The sequence below is a fragment of the Lissotriton helveticus genome, chromosome 4_1 (assembly GCF_964261635.1).
Source record: "Lissotriton helveticus chromosome 4_1, aLisHel1.1, whole genome shotgun sequence".
Classification (NCBI taxonomy): Eukaryota; Metazoa; Chordata; class Amphibia; order Caudata; family Salamandridae; genus Lissotriton; species Lissotriton helveticus.
This window is the reverse complement of record NC_136063.1, coordinates 1,070,292,811-1,070,313,532: the sequence shown is the minus strand read 5'-3', so window position 1 is coordinate 1,070,313,532 and position 20,722 is coordinate 1,070,292,811. Positions and strand designations below refer to the sequence as shown.

Genomic DNA, 20,722 nt, shown 5'->3' with positions numbered 1-20,722 from the left:
TGCCAATGCTTTTTTCACGTTTAAGTAAAAAGTTGTGATTTACTGTTTCTTCACGTAATTTTATCTCCAGAAACCCCAGGTGGATATTTTTCATTTGGGTGTCCAAAAATTCATAAAAATATAGTCTATTTTTATATATTGGTATCGGATTTCTTGAGAGTTGTGTTTCTTTCTTGTCCAGCTGTTTTGGTTCTTCTAAATGCTTTACAATTGTTCCTTTGTTTAAGATTGACTACTCAAAGCCACAGCTACCCATGGATGAGCTAAGGTTTGACAACAAGCCTGACTGGACCCAAGAAAGGGTTGTGAGGGATTACATAGTGAGGCCTCACAACCACATCATATAATAAACTACATTTCGTTACACATTGCATAACCCTAAATTGTAAATGCACCTAATCAGTCTGATACTCCTGTATTTTGGGTTAATCATAACTAACTTATTTTTTCTGCATTTTGGTCAGAGCCCAGAGCTTTATCCTGGTCATATAAAAGGGTGAGCTGATAGGCTGTTGGTGGGTGGACTACTTTTTTTTCTAGTAATCCTTAACCTCTCCCACTACTGTATTTGCACAAGCTGTAGATCTTCCCTTCTTGTCCTTAATCACCCTACGGAGAGAAGAAGTTTAACATCCTTTAGTCTCAGTCGAACTGCACTGGGGGACTTTCTTTCCGTGCCTGCTCTATGAGGTGGCTCATGCACTGCATCAGTTCCTGTGTACTTTCTGCCATTGAGGCCTTCAAACCTGACTCACAGACATTGACAACATTTAAACAAAATTAGTCACTTTTGCTTATGTAAAATATTGACGACGAGTTCAAACACATGTATGAGACAGCTTTTTTGGATGGGAATACATTTATACTGCATGAGAGGTTTGCCAAAGAAAACTACCAGATTAAGAACATTGATCAAACATAGAATTTCCATTAGTAAAGTAACTTACATTTGAATCTCTGATAACTTCATAGGTGGAGTTGAGCATCCCCTGCCAGATCCGAGAAAGATCCCGCAGGTTGAAGATATAATGGAACTTCGCTGGGGTTGGCAACATTTTGACTTTGGTCATCTGCCATAGTCTTCGAGTCAGTGATACTAACTTGGAAACTGAAGTCGTCACTTCACCTGAGAAACCACGTTTGGTACAGTAATGCCCCACTCCAATCACACCTACAAAAGGTAAAATATAAATGTGACTATGTATCGGTTATGCACATACCTTTTTGCAAATTATGTAGACTTTCATGACTACATTCTTATTAACAATACAAAATGGAGAAATAAGCATGACCCTCTGACCGCCAGAATCACATGAGAATAAAGACAAAGTAGACTATGATGTTCTATATCACACAAAGCAATGGTCGCAAATAGTGCAATGCACTTGTAAATGGGATATCTCTAAGCACACTCCTTGCTCTATGATTGGAATACATTGTGTACATTGTCAAAGGATTAGTTTATATAAAAGCGTAAAATGGCAATAACTGTAATTTTCTGCTGAATGACAGATAAAGGGGTGGTACTAGCGGACATGTGATTGGTATAAAGTGAATGTTTCAGGAGACAAATTACGTATACACTGCAGGAATATTATCCGCTTGCCATTTCTACCCTAATGTGTGTGTCTTATTTGAACCCAAATATGTTAACAGAAATTACAATCTTTATAATCTATTTTAATCAATTACAAGATATTTTGACAGTGTAAAATGATGTACACAATTGTAGTAACATCGAGAAATTATGATAAAGGTATACTCAAGGCTTCATGTTTTGGAATATTGAGAAATATCAGAAGACAAAAACTGTTTTATTTATATTGTGACTGGGATAAGCCGCAAGTGTGATTTTAAAAGGCAATAACATGGGAGAATTCACTAATATTACTGTTTTCATATTAAAGGTTACTTCAAATATTTAAAACTCATTCATAATGAAATCATTTGAAACATTTAAATTTGACCGTTTTATCAATATTGAAACAGCGCAACATTTAAAATTATATTTGGTATCTCGGGAAAACAGTTTTAATTATCATTATTTATTTTTTACCAAAGATCTTGTCAATTGAAGAATTGGAAGGTAAAGTACAGTTGAAAACAGAGAACTGCCGCTTCAGTCTTTGTGGAATATCGTTGCGACCTCCTCCAGGGTGAATCATGGCGGCCAAGAATTGGATGTCCACAATGTTGGTGAATTCTCCAGGTTTTTCCAAATTATAGAATCCATTCTGTTCCATGAGCTGTCGAACAATCTCATTTGTTACCTAAAGCAAATGAAGAATAACTATAAATTGAAGAACTGCTTCAAAAATTGCTTATGTGTTGCTGTGTACCACTTTAAAATAGGACCACAAGTTTCCTATTTTCTTTCTATTCGCTTTTATTTAAGATGTTCATACTGAATTAAGTATCAACCCACGTTTAAAGCAGTTAAGAGAAACTTAAACGATATAATTACTAAAAGACTTCTAAAATACTTTTTGGAGTATGCAGACTGAGATATTACCACCAAAGATAGTGTTACTAATACCTCATAAATGCCAGTGTGCATTGACAGGATTTACATCTAGTATTATACTAGCCACAGACCAGACTAATGTTGCTTGCATGTTTTCCCACTTGTGAACGGAACAATATGACACTTCTTAACAGATTCATTGATGCATTTTATCCTAAATAATGAAACAGCTACCAAAAACAAATTCTGATTATGATATGTATTTCGAATATCACAAACTGAATAACGTGGTGTACACAAGCTCAGAGCAAGCTAGAGGATATGATGAGAATAACGGCTGGCTGGGAGGCCGTCTGGAAGAAGGCAGCATTTAAGCCTTCAGTCGAAGAGATAGTCCTAGCACCCCTGATAAACCTCTGTAAAAAAATTGTTGTCCAGAGATTTTCATTTTAGATTTGTATTTTGTATCATTTGAGAAGTAATTTAGCTTGAGTAGACACTAACTATGGCCAAATTTTAAGGACATTTTAAAACTGGCATATGTGTTGCAGTGAAGATGTAATATTTCAGGAACCATGAGACCTGTATATTTCATTTTTGTGTCAAACGTAGGTTTTACGGGTCAAGTAGGCTTAGAGTGACAAAAAACTCCTCCAAGTGCAACCCTTCCTCCATTTTCCAACATGGCGGCTCTATAATTATGTTTTTAGTCATGATATTGGTAATTTATTTTAATAATGATTTTGTTTCAGGTTTTCCATGGATTCAAATTCCTAAACATGAGAGAAGTAGGTGGTAGCAGAGGATTTTTAACTCCTGAAGAATGTTGCTAACTTCAAAATCTGAGGACTTTTTCAACAAATAAAAATTGTGTCATATGCCAAACTAATCTGAAAGAAAAGCGAACATCAACAGTGGCTGGACAGAAGAGACTTAGAGATGCTGCAGAAATTTGGCAAGACGAAATTCACGAAAGACAAACTGATGGGTGAAGAGGATCAAATATAATTGTAACAACAAGTGCTACAAGTCATATACAATGGGAAAAAGCCTGAAAAAAATTGTCAAGAAGTAACAGAAACAAGCAAATCACAAAAAGAATTCAAGTCTTCTGAGAAAGAGACAACAACCAAACTCAATGCCATCCCACTTAAAAGATCGATAGCTACTCCTCGTCCACCTCCAACTAATCAGAAAGCAGAGGAACTACAATGTGTTATATGTGGTTTAGCCAGAACAAAGGCCAAAGGGACTGATGAAAGAACAAGGTACAGAGCATGCAAGTCTCAAAGAGAAACCTGTTTTTATCTGCAGCTATTTTCTTCCAAGATTACGCTTTCAGCCAAGTAGCTGATCTTAAACATCTCGGGGAATGTATTTGCAGAGGATTTGTATACCCACCCAAACTGCATGCATGAAAATAGGAATGTACACTTAGCTCCCAGCAGCAACATAACGCCAGCCTTCAGTTAAGTTTGCACTTTTTGAAGAAACAAATTTAAGTTTTATAGCTACTCTTGCAATCAGAGAAATACTAGTCACCATTGATGAAACTGTACTGGTCAATAGTAATGAAATTAAGAGTATTCTGGTGAGAATTCTAGAATGACAGAATTCATTTTTGCCAGCCTAACAAAAAGAATGAGCCACTTATGGAATTCTCAGCTGATTTGACTCCTAAAGTTGTTGCTACCAAAATAAGATCACAGGATGTGATAAAATCAATAGGAACACTTTTAAGAAACATCATGAAAGATTTTGATTTTGGACTTAATGAAATCGTGTGATACCCCAGAGCTCTGCAAATCATGGAAGTCAACAAGAATGACTGCTGATATCTTAACATTTTTCACATCATTTTTTAATATCAACAAAGCACAACTGTTACAAACTAAAGCTCTTGAGTTTGGAACAGAAGCCAACAACATTGAAGATGGCTTTGAAGATATAGGCGAAGAAGTGGAAGACAATGAAATAAAATAGTGTATTTAATATGGCGCACAGCTACTCCAACTAGAGTGTCCTCCAGTCTAATCCAATGAACGACAGACTTATGCTGTGCAAATGTACTGTCTTTTCCAACTCATATTTTAGGAATTACATCAAGACAAATAGAAAACTCTGCTGCATATGATGAGCAGCCCGCACAATCTATGGCAAGTGGATAAGTAGAGAGCAAATCACTTCAGTGAATAGGATTGGTGTATAAGCAAGTTATAATGACACAGTTCAGAGCAGGAACTTGTTAGCAGCTCAAGCTGTAAAATCTTGTTAATCCAACAGCACACCACTTCCAAATCACTTTACCAGGAAATGATTTACAATTGCTGCTCTTGATAATTTTGATTTTGAAGACAGCCCTTCTTTGGCTGGAACATCCAGCACATATGATACTGCCATGGTGCGTTGGTAAGACTGTACAAATGATGTAGCTGCTGGAAAACAAGCTGTGTCAGCTGTAGGCATAAAAACATGTTATGTTATGTCATTGGTGATTTATAATGCGCACAGCTACTCAGAAGAGTGTCCTGCCGCGAGCCCGGAAAAAAAAACGTGAAACAGTGAACAGAGGTAGAGGCAGAAGGGAAACAAACTTAATTGAATAAGAAAGTTTTGAGTTTTTTCCTGAGCTGAGTAGGGTTTTGAAGGCTACGCAGCTCCAGGGAAAGGGAGTTCCAAGACTTAGCTGACAGATAGGACAAGGAACTGCCCCCCTTTCTTTTCAGACGGATTCTGGGTATGGAGGCTAGGCACGTGTTCGAAGAGCGTAAGAGTCTGTCCGGGACATAAAACGAGAACCGTTTTCTCAGATACGCCGGGCCATACTTGTAAGTACTGCATGGCCGTGACTAAGGCCTTGAACAGGACCCTAGCTTTTATCGACAGCCAATGCAAGTTACGTAGATGTTGCCTCATGCTAATGTGTTTGGGTAAATTCCAGCAGCAGCCGCACAGCAGCGTTCTGCACAACCTGGAACTTATCCATTAGATAGCCCGGGAGACCTACATACAATGTATTAGCACAATTAAGACGGGAGGTGACCAAGGCCGGTACAACTGTTTCTTTGGCAGGAGAGGCAACAGGGGCAAAACTGTTCAAAGAAGCTTCAAAATGCCAAAACATGTACCTGTCAATTTACTGATCTGATTGACAAAGCTGTGTTTTTCGCCAAACCAAATCCCAAGGTTTTTTACTGGAAGACCCGAAGGGGATGGTCGAGGGGCATCAGCAGGCCAGAGGTCATGCCAAAATAATGAATGAATGAATGAATGAATGAATGAATGAATGAATGAAATGGCATTTATAATGCGCAGCTATGCCCAATGGGCGTCAAGGCGCCTAAATCAAATAACCAGCTGTCAATAGTCAGAAACAAAGCTTACTGGTAAGCTTTAATAAAAAGCCAAGTTTTCAGTGACTTCCTGAAAAGATCAAGAGAAGGCAATGACTTGATCTCAAGGGGAAGTGAATTCCACATCTGGGGTGCCAGGATGGAAAAAGCTTTGCTCCCCCATCTAGCCTTCTTGGCTCGAGGGATTAACAATTGATTGAGCTCACTAGAGCGAAGGCATCTATTCGGGACATATCTAGTAAGTAGGGATCCAAGGGCATCAGCCGAACCTGCACTTAAAGCCTTGTATGTTAGACAGAGAAGTTTGAACGTGATCCTTGAGGGAATAGGGAGCCAGTGGAGATTCTTCCTCGCCAAGGTCATAGATGACAGCCAAGGCAGGGCAAGGGCGAAACGCGCTGCCGCATTTTGTATGACCTGCAAGCGCTGCAGAAAGCCCTTGTTGGCCCCGGCATAGAGTGAATTACAGTAATCAAGCCTTGAGCCAACAAGGGCGATCACCACCTGTTTCCGCGCCTGTGAAGAAAGATAATGGACAATCCTTTTCAGGGTCCTAATGACGCCCCAACAGGTAGCCACCGTTCGATTGACCTGAAGCTCCATAGAGAGCTGGGTGTCAAAAATGACACCAAGGTTCCTGGCAGATTGTGTAGGTGTGGGGCAGATGCCTAGAGAAGGAGGCCACCACTCACCTGACCACATGCCCTGGTCTTTGCCAAAGACCAGGACCTCTGTCTTGTCCCCGTTCAACTTTAGGGAGTTGGAAATCATCCACTCTGCAACAAGTTGCATGCAGGCCCTAAAGTTTGACGTGGCTTCAATCACAGAGTGGGTCAGGGATACCATAATCTGCGTGTCGTCGGCATACGACACTACCTCCATCCCCTGAGATCTTACTAGTCTTGCAAGGGGGGCCACGTAGATGTTGAACAGGGTCGGACTCAATGCCGACCCCTGTGGCACCCCGCATTGCAAAGACTTAGCAGGGGAGAGGTACTCACCTAGCATGACACGCTGCTCTCGTTGATGTAAAAAGGAGCTCAGGAGACTGAGGGCCGGTCCTTCTATACCTGCCTCCTTCAACCTGGATGTTAAGGTAAGGGGAGACAGGGTGTCGAATGCTGCTGTAAGGTCCAGCAGCACCAGCACGGTGGTTTGACCCAAGTCAACTTTCCTGCGGATGTTATCCATGACCTTAGTCAAGGCAGACTCCGTGCTATGCAGCTTTCTAAAGCCATGTTGGGACCCATCCAAGAAACCTGAGGCATCAAGGAAGTTAGAAAGGTGAAGGTTCAAGTGGGTCTCCAACATCTTGGCAGGGGCCGGCAGAAGGGAGATGGGTCTGAAGTTCTTCAGTACTCCGGGGTCTAGGGTGGCCTTTTTCAGCAGCGGCTTTACAATGGCTTTCTTCCAAAGTGATGGAAAGATGCCTTGTTCCAAGGCTCCATTCATTACTTCCAGCATTGGAGGAAGAATGATATCTCTACAGTTCTTTAGTTGTTTCAAAGGAACTGGGTCCAATGGGGAAGACGATTTCGTTTTGTCCAACAGGCTATTAAGTCCCTCCAAAGAAAGAGCAGGGAACTGTTCGAGGGACTGGGGAGTGTCTCTGCTCCAAGATTCCAGCAGTTTAATTCGGGAAGAGTCCTCAGAACTCAGAGAGTTCCTCTGCGATTATAGAGCTATGTAGATATCCTCTATTTTTTTGTAGAAGAAATCCGATATGTTGTTGCATAGCTCCTGTGAAGCAACCACAGGGTCTGGTACATGGAGAGAGCACAGTGAATCCACAATTTTAAAGAGCTCTTTAGAAGATGTTAAAGAACAGGTTAAGTTAGTAAAATAATCCTGTTTTTCCTTAATCACTCTATTTTTGTACTCTCGTAACAGGCTCTTATAGACTTCTCGATCTTTGGGATCCCAGGATTTACGCCATCCTCGTTCCTTCTGTCTGCATTTCTGCCTAAGAAACTTCAGATCCGATGAAAACCAAGGGGCAGTTGGCTTCTGTCGAGCTACAGATTTCAAAGAGGGGGGGGGGCAATTCATCTGCGGCTCTGGTAATCGCATCGGTGAGTTCTTGAGCCGACTCATCCACCTTTCGCTGAGATGTGATATTGGTGTTAAGAATAAAAGGGGCAAGAGCCTCGTTTGTGAAATTTCTGAAGCTCCTTTTAGAGTATTTTTTGCCAGAGGAAAATCCCAAAAGAACAGTATCTCTGTTTTATCTTTGTTGCATTTCAACTGGGCCGAAGCAAACCAGTTGAATACAGCAGATAGGCAAGTTCTGACGTGAAAAGTAGCAGACTCATGCTTATTCCAGGTGAATAACAGCTCGGTGTCATCAGTTTACGCTACCACTTTAGCACCAAGATCCTCGGCTAGCTGGATTAGAGGGATCATATACAGGTTGGGCTCAGTATAGATCCCTGAGGAACCCCTGTTTGCACGGCTTGGATAGTATATGCAGAAGATGGGATCCAAACTTGCTGGGTTCTACCGTTGAGGAAGGACTTTAACCATTCCCACACTGCACCAGCGACACCTAGCCTCTGTAAAAAAGCCAGGAGAAGAGCGTGGAGGACAGTATCAAAAGCGGAAGATAGGTCTAAGAGGACCAAAACTGCCCTAACGTCTCCCGGATGGCCTCCGTAATTTCCACCAAGGCAGACTCAGTGCTATATGAAGCACGGAATCCAGATTGAGTTGGATGCAGCAAGCCCTGCTGTACAATGTAGGAGGTCAGCTGTTTATTAACCAGTTTCTCACAAACTATGGCCACGCCCGGAAGCAGAGAGATAGGACGATAGTTGGACGAAATGTGGGGGTCCAGAGTTGGCTTTTTTATAAGCGGAACCAGCAAAGCCTGCTTCTAGGCGGGAGGAACCGAGGCCGACCGCAAAGATGCATTAATCAGCTGGTTCACCATAGGATTGATGACTACAGCTGCGCGCGCCATGAGTTTAGTGGGACACGGATCGAGAGGGGAACCACATTTTAAAGAGGTCAAGGCCGTAAGGGACTCGGCAAGGGGTATGAAGGAAAAAGAGGAAAAAGTAGCTTTGTTGTCAGAAGTGGAATTCAAATCCACGAGCACCTGCGTGGTCTGGGCTACTGGTGTGTTAAAAAGCAATTGGAGTGATCTAACTTGATTCATAAAAAAGTCAGAAAGCTCTACGCACCAGGCAAGGGAGGGAGTGTGGCATTGTTCATGGCTTTTGGTGAGACATAGCTTTTAACAATATTAAACATTTCCTTGGCATTATTGCCTGACATGGTGATACAAATGAAGCTGCAAACTTAGAACTCAACTACCTTGCCAAAGTGTGCAAAATCACTACAAGCCATTATCAGGTCCCAGTCCACCAGAAGGTTTCAAAGTGTATGAGGACATGGATCTATCTGATGCTGCAGTCCACAAAGCTGATTTGTCTGAATTAATCATATTGCTTATTTGGTGCAGACTGATCCTCCGTGGGCTGGAATTCATGTTCTGATCTCTCAGAATACCTTCCCACTGAAGAAGGTTAGGTTTTTACCAGCAATACCATCTTCAGTCACAAAGTACGCAACAGTATACACAGCTCTAAAAAATGTCCAAAATGTGCATACTCAGCTTGAAGACAAGCCTATCCTGCCAATTTTCCGTGATGAAGGTGTTTTCTGCATTGTAGTTGACATTTTTATGAGCAATCCAGTTGAATTTGATGATCTTTATCCAATGATGGGCATTTTCCACATGACAAAAAGCTGCATTGCTGTGTGCAGAAGTTCTCAGTGGATGTGGCATGGACCATGCACTTATTGAGACTGAAATCTTTGGAAGATAAACTGTCCAGTCAGTAGTGAGCTGAACTCATTATGTTCATTCGTTAGAAGGTATGCTCATGATATCTGAGGCTGTAGAAACATTGCATTGGAATGTGTTCTGAAACAAGAATGAGAAACTAGGGTGCACTTCATTCAAAAGACATAATGCAAATCCATTCAATGTTCAATATACTCAGTTCAAAATTAGAAAACCTCAAAACCAGGTTTGTAGAGTTTGACAAAGAATATGAAGTAAAATCAGAACACTGCAAGTTCTAGGTACTTTGGTACATGCTTATCGGGAAGATGATTGTGAGCTGCACGTGAAGACTGTGGAGTCACTGATTACTATGTCTCACGAATTAGAATGCATAAACAACCTGAGATATGGATCCTGATATTTGAAAGAGTGAAGAAGCTTGAGGTGGAAAAACCATACCTCTACAGAAAATTCATCCAAACACATTTCGTGGTGAAATACAGAGACTGCTGTGGCAACAGATATGAAATTGAAACAGACGATCCAGAGGTCACAGAAAAGCTCCAAGGGAATTGTTGGTCAGACACATAAAAGTGAATATGTTGCTCAATGGCAGCTAGTTTATCATGAAGTTCTTTCTATTTGCAGTGTTTTCAGAGGGATGGCAAATTCTAAATTAATGGTCCATTGTGAAACTGTTCCTCATCACAAACTTGGGGGAAAGAGAGGGGAACATTTTAATAAACATGTTGACAGCCTTCTTCATTTCATGCAGCAGCAAGGAAACCTCTTAAAAATGACTGAGCCTGTGTAACTACAGAACTTCATGACCAAACAATATGTGGATAACGATATGAAGACACGTCTATTAAATGTCCTGAAACATGGATCGAAACTACACCCAGAACTAAAGAAGGACAGATTTGTATTGAAAGAGAAAAAGCTGTTTGACAAATTCACTAAAGCTAAACTTCCACACTTTAATTGCTATAGTAAGAGTTTCCTCCAACCAGCCACTATAAAACCGATCACAAACAACAACTTTCACAAGCACATGGAGAGATGGATGTAGCAAAGGAAAGGGGTGAACTTATTGAGAACATTCTGTTGCATGATCTTCTAACAAACGCATTATTTGATGGAGATGCTACAATCAAACCAGTGAAGCATAAACTAGTACAAGAGCTCGAAACAAGCCTTTCACCTGAAGAATTTTAAGTTGAAAATGTGTCCTCATTGAAAACTGCTGTTGTTGTGGACCATATGTCACAATTGGGAAAGGTCAAGATCAATACAAAACTTCAGCGAGGTTGATCAGACTGTTCTATAGATATTAAAGCCAGTGTGCACCTTGCAAGAACTGGACATTGTCTTTGACAGTTATCTTGAACTAGCAAAGAATGTAAGAGGATCACACAAATGTCTACATTTGAAACAATTGACCTTGCTTGCATCAAAGATTTGACACTTATACCTGTGCAACTTGATAAATTCTGGACATCAACATCGAACAAGATGAACTTGGAGATGTTAACACACCAAAACATTGTTGATGCTTAAGAGAACACTGAATTTCCAATTATTGCAAGTGGAATGAGAGGCACCCCCCGCGTCTAGGGGAGGGGTGCCTTTAGTGGGATTTAGTGCAGAGGGAGCGGTTTCGTTTCCCTGATAGTGGGTAAGGGGAGGGACGCCTGAAATGCGAGTAAAAAAGGAGGTGCATTGGCGGTCCCTCCCCGTAGGTGATCAAATAGCCGGAATCAAGGGAGTAGCCCTCTTTGTCCTCTTGCCGCTCGGAGTGGCCGGAAAGGCGCAGCGGGAACAGTTGGCTTGGGTTGGCTACCTGGGCCCGGCGGCGTTGTCGGCGACTCACAAAGGTGTGGGGTCCTCACACATAGTGGGGAAGCTTGCGGGGCATCATTAGGATGATATTGGCATCAATTATAATGTCAGTGTACTTAGGGGCGCTTTTCAATACAGGTTAGCGCGGGGAAAAGCCTGCGATGGGAAACATGTGGGTGTGTGTTCTGAGAAGCCCTGTCTTACTGTAAGATTTTATATTCTGTTTGTATTTGTTCATGACACACTATGATGTCTCCGAACGTTTAACAGACGTGTTGTCCAAATAAACTTGCATTTGAATACGGTTCAGTAAATCGAGCCAATAGAATTGTTCAAACTGATAACCACTAGATATAATTTATGGTATTAATTAAAAAATAGCAAATTATGAGCTGAATTGATTAAACCTAAATAACTGATTTTCCGGGAGCAGCAAAGGCTAGTCTTCACACGTTGCAAGCTGACATTTGCGAAATGCTATTTCTGCAAACATGCTTGCCTATAATTTTAAATCTAATCTTTAAAAAATGAGAATTACAGCATATTAGAGGAATAAGTGAGTCCTTGCGTTCCATATTTAGCTTCTGACAGACGTCATGCCACTTGTAAATCTCAAAACAGACTTCATTCAGATTTTAAAAAAAACAAAAAAACATTCTGTACAGTGAAGCTGTGAAGCTAGAATGAGAGGCAACTTCAGGCAGGTGCCCATGGGAGGGTTAACTGCCAGTACATATAAAGGAAGTAGTTGCCCCTGTTGTTTGAGTTTGGAGGCAGGCGGGGAAGACTGGTGGTGACGCGCCGAGAACGGGAGGGGGTTGCGGGAGGTGCCTTATTCATTTCGATCAGTTTAAATGGGGTTGGGTCTGTAGTTATTGCTGCTCGCAAATGGGATAAACATCGGCGCATAAAATCCACATGCCTTCTGAAGCACATGTGCTTCATTTTCCAGCCCACAGGAAGGTGATGGCGTGATGTTTTTAAGAAAAGAAATAAAGAGGCACAGAAACGTCTATAATGACTTATACATAAGTCTGCCATTTCGTTGTACGCATATCTTTAGTGGATATGCCCGAACGGGGTGCATGAATCCCCCCGTCCCCCTCAAGTATAGCTATGTTTTATAAGACATATTTTGACTCTTGAGACTTGGCTCACACGAAATGAGCAGAGCGAGCATTCACGATACTTTGAAGTAATAATAAGCATCCAAACGTGTGTCCAGAAAGCTGAGTTGATTAATAAACAGAGCGAAACACCTGCATCCTTTTTGCTGTTGCTATACTGACCTCTTTTTTAAATTTATTTATTTATTTAATGCGATTTTATATAGCGCAAACATTACCCGAAGGTGTCAGAGCGCTTTACAAAAGAACCAGTTGCGACACATAAGGAATCTGCAGGCTTTGCATGGCTAGAACATTGTTTAATTATTGCGTTCTCTTTTGATGCCAGCATAATTTAGCGTTAGGATTTGATACTGTACATACACATATAAAATAACCTGTATGTTTGTCGTCATTTTACGTGGAAAAAACACAGCCACTTGCACTGTATTTCTTTTCGTTCCAATACTGAGCAGTTAGTGTGAGTGCTTGAATTGATACAGGCATTGGAAAGGTAGTGTATGCCAACATGTTTGCGGGGTTTGTGAAGTCACTTGGGCAATGATTCTTGGTTTTGATGTGGACCCGGTTTAAACGGCGGGAACTTCTGCCAGCACATTTATAAGCAGCTATGTGAAGAGAATAACGTGGCTATTGATGGTTTCACACAGAGCGTGCGCAGTGCATATATTGCCATCAATGGTATTGGAAAACAGCATTTATGTGATGGAATATTGTGTTGCAAGAACAGCTGGGCATAAGCAGACAGTTTTTGAGTATGCTGTACCACGGGTCAGTGCAGACAATGTTTCGGTGATATTTTACAGCTGGAAAGATCAGGAAAACAGAAGTACAATTTTCTGTGTTAAAGAAATAAGCAACACTGAGGGGGAGTAGTTAAAAGGTGAAAAATGGTGCTCGTCAAGGTCGAATAAGGCTGTTTTTACGGCTGTTATCCATTCTGGTGAATAAGTGCTGCCAGTAAATAAAATGGTAATTCCCATAGATGTCAAGGGCAGAGTGTGTGTGATGCTGAGCGTGCTTGCATAGCTTACGCTTAGGTATGAGCAGCTTCAGAGAGCATTGGAGCTACAGTGGTTATACAGGGAAATTGCTTGTGGTTTTATAAAGATGAACTTTCTGCTCCACACATATGAGCGCCTTTAAAGTGGAAGACCACTTAACATTAACTGCTTGTTTTCTTTTCCTTTATATGCTGGCGGGGGCGCACTACGCTGAGAAGGGCGGTAACATGGTCGTCGGACGGCAACTGTCAGGAACTTAAGGATGGCCGTCATATCGGTGCCAGCACACATGGGCGAAGGAGTCCAGGTTCTCTCTGGTAACAGTATGGATCTTGCCATAGGATATGCCATGGTGGTGGAATAGGAACCTGAACGGCAAGGAAGGAAGCGAGTTCGCGTCCCGGTGGGCTCATTGGTATGGGGATACTACATCAGATACAATTTTCTCCCATGGTGCTAACACATTAAAAGTTCAGTGGTGGCTACACAGTATGGGGGGATTATCCTCGGGGGCCAGGTGAATGGAGCATGCCCAGCTAGCCCGGTGGGGTGGCTTCACCATGGTAGTGGCTTTCCTTTGAGCTTGGCTGATAAAACGCGTCGCGGTACTTTTTACACACAGTAAGAAACAAGTGGGCATGGTGCCAGGCGGATTGTCAGATATGTCGTAATACGGCAGCACATTACGTAGAACAGACATTACAATATAGCGGTTTATCCAGAAGCACTTGTCTCTCATTATTGACAAGTCTCTCATCATTAATTACTTTTAACTCACTGGGTTTAATTTCACTTAAATTTAATGACGCTAGCAAGCCTAATTTATTTCATGCACGATTTTATCAGGTTTCTGACACCATCTAATCTGGTAACAGCAAGGAACTGTTGGATTGTAGCTTAGTGAGGACAGCATTAGTGGGCTTTGGGCCTGCAGAACATGAGCAGATCATCTCATGTGGTTCGTGTTAGGACGTAACATAGGCTTTTCAAACCTCTTCGGAGGAGTGTTTAAAGGCACGCGAGGTTACCTTGGGCCAGTTGCAGGGGTTGGTGGGGCAACTCAATTTTGCATTACGGTTTATGCCCGTGAGCAGGGTCTTTTCCAGGAATATAGACAGGGCAATGTCAGGTTTAGGGGAAAATCCCCACCACACTAGGCTATCGGCGGAAGTGTAGGATGACTTGGTCACATGGAGAGAATTTTTGGGAGCGTTTCAATGGTTCGGGGATTTGGCAACACCCGGCACAGGCGAACGGTGAGTTCGAGCTTTACACAGATGCGGCAGGTAGTGTTGGGTTCAGTGCAGTGCTAGGATCAAGGTGGTGTAGTCAGCATTGGCCAGCGGATTGGGTCAGGACAGGATTGGTCAGCAATATTACTTTTTTAGAGTTGTTTCCCATTGTTGTGGCTCTTCAGGTGTGGAGCGCTTTACTAGAAAACAAGCGCATTGTGTGTTGGTCAGACAGCATGTCGGTAGTCCTGGCAGGGAACAGTCAAAGGGCCCGTGGGTACTTCGTCTGCTTACAGAGATGGTGCGGGGTTGCCTCAGGCGTAATGTGTATTTTACTGCCAAACATGTATTTTACTGCAAAACATGTACCAGGTGTGGATAATGCAGTGGCTGAGGCTCTGTCTCATTTTAAGTTGACAGAATTCAGAGCCCGATGGCTGCAGGTGGGCGTTCAGATGACGGTCTTCCCGGAAAGCCTATGGGAGTTTGGTGCCCCACTGCTCCCAAACTCATAGCGGCGTCTGTTGCGCCCAAGACTAAGTGGATGTATGAGAAGGCATGGCAGGTATACAAAGAAGTGGTGCGGAAAGATGGGGGGCACAGTGGAATTCACAACACAGGGGGTGCTATGGTTCATAGTTCATCAGAAAGAGAAGGGGCGGTCGTTGGCCCTAGTTAGGAGGCAGTTGTCGGCAATTGCCTTCTTTGCTGGACTAAAAGGGGTAGCGGATCCTACTAAGTACGTTAGAGTTAGGCGGGGTCTATAAGGTTGGGAAAGGCTGGCTCCAAGCGTGAAGGATAACAGGAGACCCATAGATGCCAGTAGGTTGGTAAATATCTTGAGCGTGTTACCTCAGGTGTGTTGGTCGTCATACGAAGTACATCTGCTGAGATTAGCGTATTCCTTAGCCTTTTTCGGAGCATTCAGGATATCGGAGCTTGTACCGAGCTGTAAGGCGGACAGAAAAGGAGGGATTGGCATGGGTGATGTGGTGGTGGCCGCGGACGTAATGCTGGTCAGAGTAAGGAGGTCAAAAACGGACCCGCTAGGGTAAGGCGTTTGGGTCCAGCTAAGATCAAGTGCAAGGGGCTTGTTATTGCCCGGTGGTTGGTGGGGAGGTATCTGCAGATGAGGCACTGGTGTGGGGAGGATAGACTCCTTGTGCATGCAGATGGCACGCCTCTGACGCGATTTCAGTTCACACGATTGTGTGAACGTGCGTTGGAACTGTTGGGGGAGGAGACAACTCATTTCACATCAGGGTTTATCTTCGGAGGCAATCAAGAAGGTGGGCAGAGAGAATTGGTCTTGTTTTGAGCGCTATGTCAGACTACAGCTGGTGTAGTTAGGAGCCAGGGGTTTCGGCTGTTTGGTAATTATGCCCCTCTTCTGTCTTTTGTCTTGGGCTTAGATGCAGTGGTCGCAAGTAAGGGGACGCAGGTACGCTGGTGTGGAGATTTGAGAATCGGGAAAGCAAAGGGCCATGGGAGTCAACCATAATTGGTTAGGTACTGATGGGCAACGTGTGGAGGACGTTGCAGACCATTTGCACAATCCGCTGGACAATGGTATGCCCATTCCAGATGTGTTGGTGATTCACTCGGGAGGTGAAAATATGATTCCGGGGGGCAGGAGGGGAATGAAGAAGGCCCTGTTCTCTACTTTCTCATGGGTCAGGAGAGTATTGCCAGACACCACTATCTTGTGGTCAGAGGTGCTCACTCGTACAGTCTGGGGTGATGGTGTGTCTTCAGCCGCGGCGAACACGTCTGTGAGAAAACTGAATCGAGAGGTAGTGAAACTATTCCAGGGTTCACATATTCATCCCAGTAGGCATTGTGTGCTGCAAGCATTAAACTCAAATTTGTATTGGGCAAAGGGATTGCACCTGTGCAGGGCAGGATTGGAGCTGTTTGTCCAAACTATACTGGGGGGCTATGGAGTTGCATTTAAAAAGTATAGCCCAGAGCATCACAAATGGAAGGTGAAGCAACTTGGGGGGGAGGGCAAGAACGCCAGTGGGCTACTTGCCCTGTGGCAGAGTCCCGGACAAGAAGAAAAGGCCGGGGGACTTCTTTATGCGGAAACTGCCCGACCTTGCAACAGGGAGGCAGTCATTGGGGCTCTGGGCTGGCGGGAGAGGGGGCCTTCCTGCTGGTGGTCCTGGACTCTCCGGCCCTACCCTAGTAGCCGGTGCTTGGATGAAGCAACATGGTATCTCATATGGACTAAGTGGTTAGGGGTTGGGTTGTGTCCTGCTGGTACAACACGCCTCGAGTGGATCTAGAGCTGACGAATTGTAAATACATGGTAACCTGTGGCGCAGATGTATACTGCGCCTCCTTATGTTCAGTAATGGTATTTTGATGGTTAATAAAATTAGTCAAAAGTTGGAGGTTTTAACAACAAATAAAGACGGTGTTATTGACAAGTAATAAAAGCTACGCAGTGAACACCAAGTTTGTGTAAAGTGTCTTTGTGGTGGAGGGGTGTGGTGGACGAATGGCATGGATATCCCCACTATGAGAGGCCCCCCCGCGTCTAGGGGAGGGGTGCCTTTAGTGGGATTTAGTGCCGAGGGAACGGTTTTGTTTCCCTGAAAGTGGGTAAGGGGAGGGACGCCTGAAATGCGAGTAAAAAAGGAGGTGCATTGGCGGTCCCTCCCCGTAGGTGATAAAATAGCCGGAATCAAGGGAGTAGCCCTCTTTGTCCTCTTGCCGCTCGGAGTGGCCGGAAAGGCGCAGCGGGAACAGTTGCCCACCCACCCATCCCTAAGTTTTAAAGTAGATTTGGCGGGGTCCCGGACAAGAGGAAAAGGTCGGGGGACTTCTTTATGCGGAAACTGCCCGACCTTGCAACAGGGAGGCAGTCATTGGGGCTCTGGGCTGGCGGGAGAGGGGGCCGTCCTGCTGGTGGTCCTGGACTCTCCGGCCCTACCCTAGTAGCCAGTGCTTGGATGGAGCAACATGGTATCTCATATGGACTAAGTGGTAAGGGGTTGGGTTGTGTCCTGCTGGTACAACACGCCTCGAGTGGATCTAGAGCTGACGAATTGTAAATACATGGTAACCTGTGGCGCAGATGTATACTGCGCCTCCTTATGTTCAGTAATGGTATTTTGATGGTTAATAAAATTAGTCAAAAGTTGGAGGTTTTAACAACAAATAAAGACGGTGTTATTGACAAGTAATAAAAGCTACGCAGTGAACACCAAGTTTGTGTAAAGTGTCTTTGTGGTGGAGGGGTGTGGTGGACGAATGGCATGGATATCCCCACTATGAGAGGCCCCCCCGCGTCTAGGGGAGGGGTGCCTTTAGTGGGATTTAGTGCCGAGGGAACGGTTTTGTTTCCCTGAAAGTGGGTAAGGGGAGGGACGCCTGAAATGCGAGTAAAAAAGGAGGTGCATTTGCGGTCCCTCCCCGTAGGTGATAAAATAGCCGGAATCAAGGGAGTAGCCCTCTTTGTCCTCTTGCCGCTCGGAGTGGCCGGAAAGGCGCAGCGGGAACAGTTGCCCACCCACCCATCCCTAAGTTTTAAAGTAGATTTGGCGGGGTCCCGGACAAGAGGAAAAGGTCGGGGGACTTCTTTATGCGGAAACTGCCCGACCTTGCAACAGGGAGGCAGTATTGGGCCTCTGGGCTGGCGGGAGAGGGGGCCGTCCTGCTGGTGGTCCTGGACTCTCCGGCCCTACCCTAGTAGCCGGTGCTTGGATGGAGCAACATGGTATCTCATATGGACTAAGTGGTAAGGGGTTGGGTTGTGTCCTGCTGGTACAACACGCCTCGAGTGGATCTAGAGCTGACGAATTGTAAATACATGGTAACCTGTGGCGCAGATGTATACTGCGCCTCCTTATGTTCAGTAATGGTATTTTGATGGTTAATAAAATTAGTCAAAAGTTGGAGGTTTTAACAACAAATAAAGACGGTGTTATTGACAAGTGATAAAAGCTACGCAGTGAACACCAAGTTTGTGTAAAGTGTCTTTGTGGTGGAGGGGTGTGGTGGACGAATGGCACGGATATCCCCACTATGATTGTCAATGAGGAGTTGGTGCCTGCCCAGATATATTCAAAAGGTATGGGCCATATTGCTCAAGAACTTAACAGCAAATTGGAGGAAGCAGACCTTCATGTTTTTCCACATATTGAGTGGGCTGTTCGAAATGGTTCTAATAGAGTCATTGTACTGTGATATGACACAGATATTATTGTGCTACTTAGATTTGTTACAATGTTCATAAGTCAAGGATTGTCAGTTATGGATACATTATGGAACAGGCAAAAAAAGACATTTAATTCCACTTCATATTCTGTACTAGAAACTTGACCCAGAGACACCCAATGTTCTTTTTAAAGCAAATATTCTCACAGGTGATGACAAAAAGAGCAAAACTGTAACAAAGCGTGGAGCTTTAACTGCTGAACCTGTGAAGTTTCTGAAAGGATTTGCTGAGACAGATGAAGGATATGACTTGTGCGTGTTGAAAACGAGTTCTGACTGTCACACATTTGACGATCTTTTCGTTTAGTGAGTTTAAGAGATCAGTCCCGCTAAGTGACCTTCCACCCATGCCATATTCTGTGCATGGGTACATTAAAAGCGTGCTCTAGTTTATGAGAAGATGTGTAAATGATTTGGATCATGCATATTTAGAGAAAGATCAATGTGAATTTGGTTGGGAAAATATTGATGGGGTAATAAAACCTATGATATTTTGAAAGCCTCTACCCACAGAACTTACACGTGCATTTACTTACAAAACCTGTGCTACAAAAAGATGTCCCTGTCAATATGCTCTTCTAATATGTTCAACATTCTGCAACTGTACCACAAGCAACTGCTGAAACAATTAAATTAAGCGAACCATGAAAATGTGTCTATAACAGGAGTGATAAACATAATTCTTTTTCATACTCAGATCATAAACATTGTTTGGTGTATACATAAAAGGTTTAAAAGCCAATATTATTTGTTTCATTTTTATATATGTCTCTTCTTCCTCCATTATAGCCGCCATTTTGGAAAATGGCAGAAGGGTTGATCAGAGGAGTTATTTTCTGTTTATACAAGTCTGCTTGACCTCCAGAATGTATGTTTTGACACTGAAATGAAGTATATTGGTCTCATTGTTCCTGAAAGATCACATCATCACTGCAACACATCCATAATTTTTACAAATTTCATCCATAATAATTCAGCCCTGATCAGCAATGTCTACCCAAGCTAAATTACTTCTCTAATGATCGAAAAACACAAATCAAAAATGAAAATCTCTGGACATCCATTTTTTTATGCAGGTATATCAGGGGGCTGGGATAATGAGTGTTGAGAAGAAATGTATGCTGCAAAGCTACCAGCATTACAGTGCAATGTGCATGCATGAATACTGCCTTGGAGAGACGTTAACAGGCAAGATATAAGCATTCTAACTGGAATTATGAGAGGAGGGGACAATTAGAATAAAAGGACAAAATGGGGACGGTATGTCACCAAAAGGCCATTCGGATGAGGCAATGAAGACAGATACACATCAGTAAGCTATGGGGTGCTCTCCTAAAAGTAATAACTGCAGTTTTTGCTCCTTGAGCTTACAGATGTTCAGGTTAACAATCTCTTTCCTGTTGAGAGATAAGCTGCATCCTGAAATATCAAGTATGTTGAATTGGGTTTTTGGACAGTTTATACAAAGGTGATTGTAAGGTCTGGCAGGATATATGCCATACACAATGAGCTTCTATCAGGGACCAAAAATGCTGAAACTAAGGTTGGCGTGATATTGTTAAAGCCACGGGTGTCTGTGATAAAGTGAGTGGCAGTGCAATGTGTAGCCATCAATGGTGTTAGATGTGTTTTTTTGCATCCAATAAGGAGATTACTGTCATAACCCAGTCAGGAAATGGCTAGAAC

At 43.2% G+C, this 20,722-nt stretch overlaps 1 protein-coding gene across 1 annotated transcript in view; it reads right to left on the bottom strand.

Moving 5' to 3' along the window:
* DNAH5 (dynein axonemal heavy chain 5) overlaps positions 1 to 20,722 on the bottom strand; it is a 5,174,212-nt gene that overhangs the window by 2,337,178 nt on the left and 2,816,312 nt on the right. Inside the window, exons 49-50 of the mRNA XM_078687662.1 lie at positions 2,057 to 2,270; positions 948 to 1,171 (exon numbers count right to left, since the gene is read on the bottom strand). Of these exons, the coding sequence (XP_078543788.1) occupies positions 948 to 1,171; positions 2,057 to 2,270 (438 nt within the window). The remainder of the gene's footprint in view (positions 1 to 947; positions 1,172 to 2,056; positions 2,271 to 20,722) is intronic.